Source organism: Homalodisca vitripennis, chromosome X (assembly GCF_021130785.1).
Source record: "Homalodisca vitripennis isolate AUS2020 chromosome X, UT_GWSS_2.1, whole genome shotgun sequence".
In the NCBI taxonomy this organism is placed as follows: Eukaryota; Metazoa; Arthropoda; class Insecta; order Hemiptera; family Cicadellidae; genus Homalodisca; species Homalodisca vitripennis.
In genome coordinates, this window is record NC_060215.1 from 104,041,185 (window position 1) to 104,055,925 (window position 14,741).

At 32.0% G+C, this 14,741-nt stretch overlaps 1 protein-coding gene across 4 annotated transcripts in view; it reads left to right on the forward strand.

Annotated features, from left to right (window-relative positions):
- Positions 1-8,191, forward strand: part of LOC124369772 (glutamyl aminopeptidase-like) — a 106,197-nt gene extending 98,006 nt beyond the window's left edge. For all 4 annotated transcript variants that reach the window (XM_046827857.1, XM_046827856.1, XM_046827854.1 and 1 more), the window contains exons 17-18: positions 3,309-3,444; positions 7,993-8,191. In XM_046827857.1, the coding sequence (XP_046683813.1) occupies positions 3,309-3,444; positions 7,993-8,132 (276 nt within the window). In that variant the 3' untranslated portion in view covers positions 8,133-8,191. The remainder of the gene's footprint in view (positions 1-3,308; positions 3,445-7,992) is intronic.
- Positions 8,192-14,741: the final 6,550 nt, after the last annotated feature.

The window sequence follows — 14,741 nt, forward strand, 5'->3', positions numbered from 1 at the left end:
AAAATATTATACAATCAGTACAAACAATTAGGAATATGTGAGTACAAATTACAATGTTGAAATTATTTCTCTTTACTGATGTGTAGCTTCAAAGAATTCTTTCAATGAATAGAGCGGTCTTGTCTTGAGCCAGTTGTGAAGTCCTGTTGTTAGTGGTTTCCCTCTGAGTGCTTTTAAAGATGTGGGGAGAGCATTGTATAACTTGCATCCGATGTAACTTGGTTTTCTTTGGAACTGGACTGTGCGATGAGATGGAAGGAAGAATTCGGTGGCATACCGGGTGTTGTAGGAATGGATGTTTTCACCTCTTGTATGTAAGTCCCGATCTCTTGTTTGAAGTATGCCAGTTGCCACAACTGTTAGTATTTCAAGAGGTTGCAAGTTCGACAAAACTCGAACAGCTTTTTTCTGCAGTACTAAAATACTATTAAGATTGCTCTCAGAAGTCCCTCCCCAAACAGCTATATCATAGCGGATGTGTGATTCTACCATGGCATAGTAAGCAGTTTTTGCTGTACCCAGTCCTGCTGCCCAATATATTCTTCTGACCACATATACTCCAGTGCTGATTTTTTTTACAAAGGCTATTAATGTGGCTAGTCCATCTGAGGCCAGTATCAAGAGACAGACCTAATAATTTTGTTTCTTCTTCGGAGGTGATGTTTGGTAAATCTAAAATAGTTTCTGCTAGTCTACTGAAGTTTAAGTGCACTGTCTTGGATGTATTTAATGCTAGGTCATTTTGGCTGCAGTAGTTAATTACTTTGTCAAGTGTGGATAATGAGTCTTCATAAAGGTGTTGTTTCTCAGAAGGAGAGTAGTGTCGTCAGCATACATGATACATTTTGTATTTCTATTTGCTTCGAAGATGTCTGGCAAGTCATTAGTAAACAAAATGTACAGCACTGGCCCCAGGCTGAGACTTGAGGTACTCTTCTTTTCATGGGCTGCGGCTCAGACATATATGCAGTCTTTGTGCCTTTTGTGATATCTTGGACTTCTACAATCTGTGTATGCCCTTCAAGGTAACTGGCAAACCATGCCAGTTATGGGTATAACAGGTGTTCTTTACCTGTTATACCCATGGCAGCTAGTATTTTTACTATTAGTCCATGTCCTAGGCAATCAAAAGCTTTACTGTAGTCTATAAGAATTGCTGAGACATGTTTGCAGCAATCTAACTGATCGATGATGAATTCGACAATACAAGTGCGCTATTAGTAGATTTACCTTTGAAGAATCCGTGTTGGTTTTCACTCAGGAGTTGTTCATGGTTAAGGTAGGTTAATAATTGAGTCATGACAATCTTTTCAATATTTAAAAAAAATGGAGAAATATGAAATTGGTCTATAGTTTTTTATTTCAGTGCGTGAGCCTTTTTTATGTAAAGGGTAAATTTTGGCAATTTTTAGTGAGGCTGGAAACTGGCTGAGTGCAAAAGACTTATTGATTATGCCAGCAATAGGAGCTGTGAGTTGCGGAGCGCAATGCTTTACTACTCTTGCTGGTATCTCAACATTTCCACAGGAGAGCTTAGGTTTTAAGGAAAGGAAGCTATTGCATCTTGAGTATCTTTCTGAGTGGTATGTTTAAATCTAAAAGGACTGGAATAGTTGAATGTAACTGGTTGCTGAAAATTAGGTAAAGTTGGTTTAGGGTTTCTTCAGCTACTTCAGAAAAGAATTTGTTGAAATGATTAGCTATAAACTCAAGATCACTTACAGTTTTTCCATTTAAATGAATTTCAAGTGAATTTGTCTCTGATGATTGTTTGCTCTGTCTCTCTGAATTAATAACTTGCCACAACGCTTTAGGTTTGTTTTGAGCTAGTGTTAATCCTGTACAGCTTATAAAATTCTCTATAATGTGGTTATTTAGCCAATGATAATTATTAGCCTAACAAGATTAAAGTTAGTAAAATTATAATCATATGTAAAAATTAAATCTGTTACGTCTTGTATGTACAAAAATTATGAATGTATAGTAACTTTAATTTATAATATAAATTAAATAAATAAAAGTTAGACTTACAATTATTGTTATTATGAAACTTCTACTCCATTTTCCTATTGTCACTCCAGATCACTGGCAATGGAGTGATGTAAAAACATTTTTTATATTACTCCCAGGCAACACTCCAATGCAAAAACAGCCTTTCTGTGAACAATGACAACACTACAACAAATAGGTTTCATAAGAAGTATAAGCAACTTCTCTATGACGTCAGTACAAAGCAGAGAATTATGGCAATGAAGAACCCCAGGCTCCCCTTTAAGGCGATTGTTGATGAATGGTGAGAGAAGGTTAATAAGAGATTTTGCAAACATAATGAAAATACCAAACTCCGGTTTGAAGTATTTTTTACTGTCCACCTTAGCCAAGATTTTATCTATTTTTGGTTGTTTATTTATTAGCCTGCATGTAACTCAGTTGATGATGATACCATAAAATCCTGTGATTCAATAGCTTGGTAGCTGCTGAAAGAGTTTTAAATGTAAATAACTAACTTTTTCCTCTCATGAATACAAAAAATGATGTGTAACAGCAAAGTATAATAAGTTATAAGAACAATCGTAAAACAATTTTATTAAAGCTAAATTAAACTTTTACTAGAAAATCCTCCTTCTTTCAAAAATAAGGAAAATGTTATAAATACTATTTTTAATGGTTTTTCATGTATGTGTTTGAAATAGACTTTATACATTTAAAAAATGTTTCTACCTCAGATGTTTCTTCTACCTATAGCTATTTTGCTATAGCTTTGAAATTAGGTGTGTTTTCACTTGAGCCAAAAGTTTCTTGATCCCTTGGATCTGTAGCAAGGTTAACAGGGTTTTTCCGGACATTTTCCATACTTATTTGAAGCAAAATCAACAGTAAATACTATGTTTCGATATCTACAAAATTATTTCTTTCTCGGATGGATACCTAAACTACAAATAGACTACAAACTAAATGAAATCAAACAAATCATACTAGTGCATTATAGCATGCAGAAGTCAGAAATCACAATTTAGCCTAGTTTGTTTGCTTAATAAAGAGATCAGATTGCAGATCTTGAAATATAGTGTTAACGTTTTTGTTTCAAATAGCAACTCTGATGCCAAAATCAAACATTAATGGAATATAACAAATTATTTGCATGTCTGCTACAAAATAGTGGTATCTATTTAGTGAATATTTGACAAGAGTTCGTATTTAAAAAAATTATATTTTTCTATTGACAAATGTTTGAAAATTGATGGAGAGACTCCAGTTTGATTAAACTGATTTGTTTCTGTAAAATACAATTTGTGAATATGTTCCAGTTGTGGTCCCTTACTAACATGACTCTGGGACTGGACCCACGTGTAGTGCAGTCTGTGTTGTGGACCATGGATGCAGCTAACGCCAGCACCACCTGGTGGCAGAACAATGGTGCAGCCCTGGAATCTGCTTTGCCTGGTAAGTATCCTAATTCCAGGGATCCGAGAACACTGAAACAAGACTATTGTCACTATCAGGACACCTGTTTTATTTGATGTTCAGACGCTTTCTTGCCGAATATAATGTATTTCAAATGTACATTCTCAAATAAAATTAATTGTTTCATTTAGGAACAATCAATTAGAACTGATATGGTAATTAGTTAGGGCATATGATTATTGTGAGTATTAGCTATTGTAAAGAGTTTCAGTAATTGATCATAATAAACTATTCATAATTATTTTACAGTAATAATAATACTTTAAACAAATTAAAAAGAAATCTTTTAAATATTTTATATATGTAATGTGTGTTTGAAAATGAAATAAATTCCTAACTCAAACTTAATTCAAATAGATTCATAATTAATTTAGAATAGGAATGGATGGGCCTGGTCGGAACTTAATTAACTCATTGCGGGGGACGAAAAACCTTACCACGTGACACCCAGCGGCCGGAGTTGTTTACAGCGGTAGACAGTCAGTCGCCCCGCCGTGTGCGTAAACAGTCACTTGCGGTAATTTTAAATACAATTTTATAACAAATTATACATTTTTATATAATACTATATGCATTTAATTATTTAGATAAGTACTGAACAAGAATAGTAAAATAAATCTACAATAAGATTCAGCTTGTTCGTCGAAGGTTTCGCACAACTCGGAAATGTATACTAATATTTATGGACAAACTCGAACTAATTCATTGTCAAGCAAATCATCATTGTTACCATATTCTTCATCATTGAAAATAAGAATCTGTAAAGTTCTGAAGTACACAGGTTATCGCCCATTCTAAACAACAAACGCGACCGACTGCCATTTATTACAAACAGAACTGAAAGTGAAAGTGAACATCATATTAGTAACAGCTGATACCTTACCAAATATCATCCATATCAAATATTTGTAGAGTACTACTGCAAAAACAATACAGTACCAAACGTAGCTGAGAGCATCCGAGCACATTTTATTGGAAAAGTATGAAATAAACATTAATTGCTAAACAGCAAACAGATTACGCTTAGCTCACGTCTTTCGGAATTTGGTTCACTGAACAGTTGGGTGTATAGCGCGCGTCTTTCGCCCACAATGGGTTGAGCAGGAATGTTTTTGTCCTAAAATTAGGGAATAAAGTTTTGGCAGAGTTTTCTTGACGTTTTAGTTTCTCAAAACTAGAGGGTGGTAAAAGTAATTACATATGTGAACCATGTATAGTTCTCATTGAAATGTTATTTTAAAGTTACCAGTATTTTCTCTCAACAAATACAAAAGTAGAGTTAGTGCTGTTAACTCAAAATAATAAAAATGTATATTGTAAAGAATTGTAAATTTCATCATATGGTATGTTAGTTTGTTCTGGAGTTTTAAGAAGAGTGGGCTACTTTCCAATTTTCTATCTTTTTACTTGTGATAACACTAAGTCAAAGGGCATCTTATTTTACAAGTTACAGAACAGTCAAACACATTTCAAATTGTTAATAACTTCAGTACAAGTAATTTTTGTAGAAAATATTTTTAAAGGATGTTCAGTATCAAGTAAAATTATTTTTATAGTATCAAAGTAAATAAGTTCAAATTCTTTGGAACATTGCTCAGTCATGTGATTGTTTCGCGATACTATGTGAGGTTGCAACCTTGTACTGCAACTGTTGGGTATATACCAAATAAGGTCACGTATTTGCTTGTGCCGCAATTGTTCCTGCTTTGTAGAGTTGCGTTTTTATTTGTACTTCGATTTTTTTGTCTTGTATCAATTTAGCTACAAGACACACAACATCAATATTTTTAACAAAAACACATAATTACATATTTTGTTATTTATTTACTTGTGTCATGTATTCTTTGTAAAATTTCATTTTTTCGGTTGGTTTTTGTTTGTGACATTAATTTTTTTTCACGTTGCTTGGTTTGTTAGTTCATTACTACTTTATTTATATTGTATGGTCCCATAACTAACAAAAATCTGTTCATAGTGAATGTTTAGCTGATTTATTTTTGGGAATGAAAAATCTATCTACACTTAGTATATTAATTTTAATGACCTATTAATTAATTATGGATATTACTATGAATATTAATTTTTGGAATTAGTATTAATCCAAAATACTGTCCGAAAAAAATTAGTACTTAAAACGTCCCACTAATCCGAACTAAATAATTCTGCTTATATCTCGGTTTTTTTGGTACTTGACTTTCTCTTATTTAGATCAAATATAAAATACAATAGTATCTGGTTTAATTGAAATGAATGGACTTGGTAAAATCCTGGGACATGAAAGCTTCAGTTAATTACCAACTTTTGACGTATCAGTTTCAGTTTCCAGTTCTTTGTCAAGAAAAGAGAATAAGACTTAATATTAAAACTATTATTACTGATAATAAAAGTACAAAAAAGTCGTGTAGTCTTGTACGAAAAGCTGAAAAGAGCTTGACCACACAATATTTTATCTCTCTTTTTTAAACTTGACAAAAATTGTGTCTGAAATACTCAAGATTGGTTGTTGCTGTTCAGTTTTGAGTGATTAATTATTTATATGGCCAAATAATGTTTTTTTTGGAAATAGAGGGTAAAATATTGTGTACTATATTAGATTTTTAAAAATATATCAGTTACATTGGGTGTAAATTGTTCAATACCTACATAATTTATATTTCATATTTGTTTCTTTACTTGCTTTGTTGCAATCACATTCTTTTTTCCTTTTATGTGAAAATCAGCAGCTGGATATTTCCCCCCCACCATAAATCTTAATTAGTTTTACAGTATTCCTTGATTTGGTTCAGTGCTCTGAGGAGGGTCCAGAAGTCAGGCACTGAAGACATTAAGTCAATTACCTCAGATAATAGAAGGAAGCGTTGGAGGTCAATAACCCCACCATTAACCATTAGCTCAATAACACTATCACTAGTAGCTCAGAAAAAAGTAAAATCTTGTCTTTTTTTAGTTTTATTCTGCCTGACCTCATGGTCCAAAAGATTATATGAAACAGAATTAGAGGAAGAAGTTAATTAATCACTTGTCAGTATTAATTAACAATGCTGTAGTTATGGACAGGACTTAGGCCGGCACTCTCTCTATTCAGACTTCTAGTCTGGCAATTTATATTATGTGGCCATCAGCTCGCCCACAAATATTAAATTATTAAAAATATATGCTTGTATTCATTAGTTCGTAAAATCTAGCGTAACAGTTGGAGCGCAAATGAGATCAAAAAGCAAATATCTCTAACAACCTGGTATATTTTTTAATTTGCAAATTAATTTATTCATTGAATGTACAATATTTTTTTTAATCCTTTAGGAGTATACACAAACAAATTAGATGGTTTTCCGATAGGGCTGAAGTATAATAAGTGGCCTGCATCACAATCAAATTGTTGATATTTCTTAATGGCCTATTTAAACTACTAAAATGACGATCCGTATTAGGTTATAGTTATTTAAAGGCTGAAGTATAATAAGCGGCCGCCATCACAATCGAATTATTGATATTTCTGATTAGTCTATCTAAACTACCCAATTTCATTATAGTTATTTAAAATTACAGTATAGTATCGGAACTGGCCAACAGAATTTAATTGATCGAAAATACTAAATAAATATTTCCTATAGGGCTGAAGTATAATAAGTGGCCACCATCACAATCGAATTATTGATATTTCTGAATAGCCTATCTAAACCACTATCCGAATTAGATTATAGTTATTTAAAGGCTGAAGTATAATAAGCGGCCACCATCACAATCGAATTATTGATTTCTGATTAGCCTATCTAAACTACCGAATTGCATTATCTTTATATATATATTTCTTGTGTGCGTGTGTATGGAGCTGAACTACTCCTAAGCGGGTGGACCATCTTGGAATGTTTTACACTGGATCCAGCAGAATGCGCTACGATCGCAGTTTAAAATGTTTTTCTATTTTAATTCCAGGTTTTCCCAAGAGTTTGTGCTGCTATCAAATTTGTGTGTTGTTTTGTAAGATCGTGTAATTATTGTGTGAGTGCTAATTGTAATAATACATTAATAGAGATTGAAAATGTTTAAGTACATAAAAAACTATAGTTATATATTGAAGTTATTGTTTGAACTTATTTTGCAAATTTATTGAAGTGAGTATATTGGTCGCATAACCTCAAATAACCTAAGTAGCATGTACAAATCAAAAGGTTGTGTTTCTATGTGTGAATAACTATTGTTAACAGTTTAGATAATCAAGTTATTTTTGAAATAATTTGTTGTAATTTACATTTTTAATCTGCAGTCAAAATTGGTCACATAAGTTCAAATTAAGTAGCATACCAATCACATGTGTGAATAACTATTGTTAATAGTGTAGGAATTGGTTTTAAATTAAATTCTGTTGGCCAGTTCTGATACTATACTGTAATTTTAAATACAAATCATTGAAGCATTGTAGCATTGAAGTATTGATTAATTATTATTAAGACGTATAATAATGATTAGGTTACTTCAAGTTGTCTACACTGGTAAGTTGTGTTGTGACGGTTGTTTTGTCAACAGCGGCCCCCCAACCCACTCCATCACCGGGCAGCAGCACGACCCCATCTCCCAGTTCTGCTGCCAAGTCACTCACGGACCTACACGTCTTCGCACTAGTGGTCACCACCATTTTATCAATCATTACAGTTCATTTCTTTTAGCACTTATATTCATGTAAGAATATATGTTTTATAAAATAAATTGACAAATTTTCTTTGTATTCATTTGTTTATTTATACCTATTACAAGTTCACACTCGTTGTCAATCCCTCCACCTGATGTTTTGGATTGTATTAACAAATAATGAGCTTCCGTCCCAGGATATGTGTGTAGTTTTGGTTACCGTTAACATTTGCTAGTAGATGTTTAACCTAACACTTTGGACGCAACGTTTGGTTGGTCAGCCATTAGGAAAGAATTACTTTTAACCTTAATTACAAGCTTTTGAAGTTTGTTTCGACTACAAATAAACTTCAAACTTATAGTTTGTTTGAAGTAAGTTAGGACTATCTTTATCAATTTTAAAGTTGGTATCACTAATGACCTTGGCACAGCTTTACAATGCTTGTTATAATGCATTTCTGTGCAATAAGAATTTCTTGCCAATTTATTTTTCAAAAACATTTCTGTAATTTTGTAATGAGTTTATGATGTAACCATGTTATCAATATAAAATATTTCCAATTGAAAAAAACATTTCCACGCATTTTTGTTCTAAATTGACTATTTTGTGTAAATTTCTTTTTTGTTGTAAACACCATGTAATTACCAAATACGTTATATACATAATGCAAATTTAATTTATACCAATCAATAGCCCATCTAAAAAGCTTTAAAACAAATAAAAATAATTTAATTTACATACAAAATAAGAAGAGTTCAGAGCAAAACATTAAGCATTGTAAAAGTGTGCCTTGACGGTTTTGGGTAGTACCTACCTTTCGGGCACTGGTGTCCAAAGGGTTAATAATAATAAAAGTTAACAATATATGTAGTACAGTGGATCATAGTTAATCCAAGTTTAATACTTATAATAAATTTGATATGCAATGATGTGGTAAGACATCATTGTAAATACTTCTTATATTTTGATGTGGCTAAGTTAGACATTCACTTTCAGTATGACTGTGGTGAATTCTGTTAGTCAAAGCCAAAACATTCTTTATTTACGGAAACTTATTGTAATTGTTGACTGGTTCCTTGATTAACCCTCTCCCGGTCAAATTACTGCGACGCGCTTTTAGCGCTACTGGGCTGAATTAAATCGGCCCGCTCTGCCGCGAGGGGACACTTATTCGCGTTTTTACTAAGTTAAGAACTTTATTTTAATAAAACTATTATGTATTTTACATCGTTACAAAGATGATTAAATCCTCTATAATAAAGTTATATTTATTAAAATAATAACCTGATCAATTTCGCTATCACGCAAACACCTTGAACCTGCCATCTATGAAGTACAGAACCAAGTGTAAAGACTGCGAAAACAACTAGAAAACAACTAACGAAATGATTTCAGTAAATAAGTGGTTATAAAAAGTCCCAAATAGTTCATCAAATTACGTAAGATAGCAGCACAAGTCAGAAAGAATTGTACTACTTAACAACTAGATCACCACCAATGAAGTAATCAATGAACCGTTTCAAATTATTAATCCTAGATAGCGTCCCTAGTTATAAAACTATGAATAAACAAGGCAGCAATGACACTGCCAATAGATATTTCCAGTATTAATTCCCCAAACAATCGTATGACAGCAGCACAAAGCAGAGGGCGTTGATAAAGCAGTTGGAGGCGTTTGGATTTCAGCGCCAGGCGCCCTGCCGAGGCGTTTCAAGGCGTTTGCCCGGGAGAGGGTTAAAAAATATCGGTTAAAATAATTGCAATTTATGTTAAAGGTTTGACTGGTTTCTTTAGTCCAAAAATATTGATGGCAAGTTTATAGATTAAAATAACTTGAGTCAGTTTAGATATAATTTATTACTTAAAATTGTATGACTGGTTTGGTTAACCAGAAACCAATTGCTGTGTCAGATGTATGTGCAGTAAAGTAGCTGTCAATGCTGACAGTGCTGATGTAGTATCTGGGCCTGTGTCCTAGTTACAGGTGGCCTGGTAACTGTGCTCCAACACTGTGTGATGTGGAAGATTGGTATCTTTAGATTGTGATTTGACAGTGACATCAGTGGATTATCCCACTGAACTTGAATCGTTGCTTATATTTTCTTTGAATTTATGTACTGTCAAGAGAACTACTAATAATTACCAGAAATATTAACTTATTAATATTAACTCATTATGATTAATCAATTTTTGTCAGATTTTATTTGGTAAAAGGAAATAAGATTCTTGCTAGCCTGTTAGTGTCAAGTGTTTGAAATTAATATTTTTGTACATTTGAATTGTAAAATCTTCTTAAAATGTATATGAATATGAACTTACATGTGTTCCTAGGTAAGTAAAAAATTAATAATATTTATTTGAATTACCACCACGTAAAACACACTTTTCTAAGAGTCGAATTCACTATGGTTGTCAGTCAGCCATGTTGGTTATTTTAGACCAAAAATTGACATGTCTCAATCATGAAGCAAAATCCCATGTCCATAAGTTTGTGCTTCCGTGGTGTCAAGAGTTCATGGAGCCAATATGTCGTGGCCTCACCCGTGGTTTATTGTACTGGAAAGCGAGATCAGTGATCCAGGGGAAGGATTGAAATTACCCAGTTTTTGTTTTGAAATTATTTGGGAACTTTGTGACATTAGAGGGAAAGTGTTCATGGTGAGGAATAAGATTAGGGGCTGGTCTATGTTTGAATAATGAGATTAAAACTTTTATCTGATTGGTTAGTGAGCAATTCGTCTAAGGTGTAGTATATTCTGTGTAACCAATGTGGTACAATAAATTATTACTGTAAGCACTGACAGGCTTTTTCTTCTATTAGTGTATACCCCCTGAACTACAGTATATATATATATATATGTTTTTGAAGACTTGTATCCATATTTAAATTTATAAATATGGATAATTTAAGATTTTAAAATAGTGTGGTTATTTTGAATATCTTTTTGATTAGTTCAATGTTATTAATGCCCATTGCACATTATTTCTGAGCTGGGACTCCAAAAAATAGAAGAGGCAACACTGAAATGCATCATTCCTTTAGTTGACCCATGTGCTTATATCTACTGAATAAGGGGTGAGTCACATGATGTTTACATGAAAGAACCTCTTCCCTGCCGTGCTGCTTCCTGCACAGTCGTCCTTGTAGGGATTCTGTGACTGATAATGTTAGCGATCGTATTTATTTATAGAATATATTTAACATTATATTTATAGTTGCAGTATGTGTTCATTTTTCAGAGATATCAGATATTTATTGTGTAACTTAATGCTGAATAATAAGTAAGCTCACTGCTCATACAGTCTTAGCCAATACACAGGAAGTAAGATTCGTAAATCAAATGTTTTTTTTTTTAACTCCTTACACTTTTCACTGTATAACATTACAGGGGTGTAAGTGTATACTGTGATTTTCCTGCAAAATGAAATTCAATATGCATAGCTGCTTATTATTCATATATTTCAAGTAATTTTGACACAAAATTGACAGTTTTTACATACTTACACATTACAAATTATTAGTACTATTACTACAGTTTTACTTCAAGATAATTGCTGTAACAAAATTCTTACACTTTTTGCATGTATTATTTTGGTCTAAAGCATGAGCTTAAAACATAAGAGTGAGTAATGCTTGAATTGTTCTGTTATTCTGGATCCACATGTTTTCACTTAACTACAGCAGTTCTAGAAATGCTTAATAGTTTGCCAGTCAATTATAGTTTATTTTTCTGAATTCCTTCAATTCTTAACAGGCAATATAAATGCTGTGGTGATGTAGGTGTTGCAGCTAAAATTGTCCAGGCACTTGGAGTGTGACCAGAAGAATATTAGTGTTTTATTAATTGTAAAATTTTAAGTAATTATATATGGATGAAGTCTGGTTGTCAAGAGAGGCTGTTTGCAAGATTTTTAAAACTTTTGATATTACATTTTGATACACAGTGGTGTACTTTACTGTTTATATAAAAATAAGTTTGTTGAATGGATTACATTTTATCACCGTTTCATTGCACAACAGCAGTAAAAGCATTTTCTTATTTGTTTTACATTTTTCTGAAAATAATAAGGTACCAAAGATTTTAATTTTCTTTGGTTATGGGATTTTTTTGTAAGACAGTAAGACAGCTTATGTAACATACATTGCAATGGACATTGCCGTGTTATTTATATGCATGAGTTATTTACATCTACTTTAGTGATTCTTTCACTATTACATTTAAAGGTTGGGACACACATAACCGCACCGCGCGCCCGACACGTCAGTCGGCCGTATGCTGGCCGTCATACGGTGAAAGAATTGCAGCGCAGTTTTCAACCTGCAAGTCCATACTTGTCCCGCACCGACACCAGACCGTCGTGGCCGCACCGTGCCCGCACCGTCACCGATATGTGTGGAGTTTTGAATTTTGACGGGGCACGGTGCGGTCTACGAGCGGCATCATATGTTGGTTACTATTGCGTTCTTCTTTTTAAAACTATTTAAGTAGTCTACACGTTCTATTTATTGAATTATTTAGTATAGCCTACTAACTCTACATCCTGTGTTCGCGTACAAATCATTATTTATTGATAAAAAGTAGGCTATTACATTTTCTTACATTAGAGTAAAACTAGTCATATTTTTCTTATTGTGCATATTTTCTTATTACAACAAATTTGAAAACCATGTTGTACATTAAGTGATTTTAAACAACTACATTCGAACTATTAAAAAAGTCTATAAACATTTTTTCATTAATTAAAAAATAACAAGCATGTAATTATTTGAAGCAAAAAATCTATTTTTCTTTGATGTTTTGAAGTTACTTGATAAATTTATTCCGGTATTTTGTAAGAGTCATATTTAGAATGTCTCTATGACAGTTTTTATTTATTATTCTTTTCACTTCAATAAAGTAAAAATTAAAATATTTTTTTACAATAAGATTTTCAAACAGAAAAAACCCATGTTAAAATTAAAAAATAATAATAATAAATCATTTATTTCCCCATACATAACAAACTGAATATTACAAATAAATATTATTGCCCAGTGCTTAGTAATAAATAAGACTATGACATAACGTATTTACAATAGCAGTAAATAACAAAATAAAAAAATGTTTTCTACTTACTTTATTTTTCTAATTTATGTACTTAGAGTAATAAAATATAAAAAGTAGGTTACATCCTTTTAGATTTTTATTTCTTTTCTTAAGCCTAATAATTAGGCCAATAGATTTACAAAATAAGGGAAATTTAGGTACCCATAAGAGGCTGTTCCTGTGTTGGGGATACTATATACAAAAAGGGTAAAAAATAAAAATAGCGGAATCGAGCAAGAATGAAATGATAAAAATTAGTTATTGTAACTTATGTAGTAAATAATGTACTATTACGTTTCAAGGTTTAAATTTAGTATAACTATTGTGCTGTATTAAACAAAAAGGATTTATGCATGATTTACAATTCAAATATTAGGCTTTACACATGTAGCATTAAATATTATATTATAAATAATTATTTTATAATGTTCTAACTTTAAATATCATTATAACTTAGCAGACAAGACTAATCATACACTAATTTATTATCTTAAACATATACTCAATATCATTTTGACCTATCAACCATACTCTAATTTTTTTAGAAAATATATTTATGTTTCTACTATTTTTGACTAATTCTGGCAATAAAATTATTTGTCCTCGGAGCTATAAAAAGAAATAATTTTGTAAAATTTGTTTTTTGTATGTTCTCCAGTATATATTTTACAAATATTTACTATGTTTTACAAATTATTATAAACGGGCTTGCAACATGGCAAACTCTCTGGCATCACACTATAGCTCTTGGGTTTAATACAAAAAACACCAAATACACTGTTTATAGTGTATTTGACCGAAATTCACTGCAATGAAACACAATGAACGAGAATTATACATTATACATTAAACATATAACCAAGATAATGATATTATTTACAAATTTTACACACTAGCTGATTGTACAAAGGCTTTACTGTAGCATTGCAATGTATCATTCACCACAGCTACTAATAAACATAACAACAACGAAATTAACAATTTTCTCAAGCAATACTTAATCTTCCAAATATTTTTTAAGTATCTGTCACTTTGAATTCAAAAGAAACATGCTCTAGTACAAACAGTGACATTGTTTGCGCTCGGACTGCATACGGACATGTGTGGCCTCACGGTAACCGAGCCGAGCCCGCACCGACAATCGGCCGACTCACGTGTCGGGCACGGTGCGGTTATGTGTGTCCCAACCTTAAGACGTAAAAAGTTACATATATCATTCTTTTTTACACAACTCTTTCCAAATAAAAAATTTTACTTATAAAACATAATTTTATATGACTAATACTCTATCACTATCTCAAATTGTTCAAACAAATAGATATTTAATATTCTTCAAATTTATAGAAAGAGTTTCTAAACAACCAGTTATAGAAAGCTTCTGCAAATCACTTGTCTATCGGATTTTGCCATGAAAGAGGAAGACCATTATACAACTTTAAACCTAGATATTTGTAATATCTCATAGTTTTAGTTATTCTATATACCGTGTTAATTTTAATTTGTTGCTATTTCTAGTATCATTTTTATGTTTCATACTTCTTAAAAAGTATTTACAAACA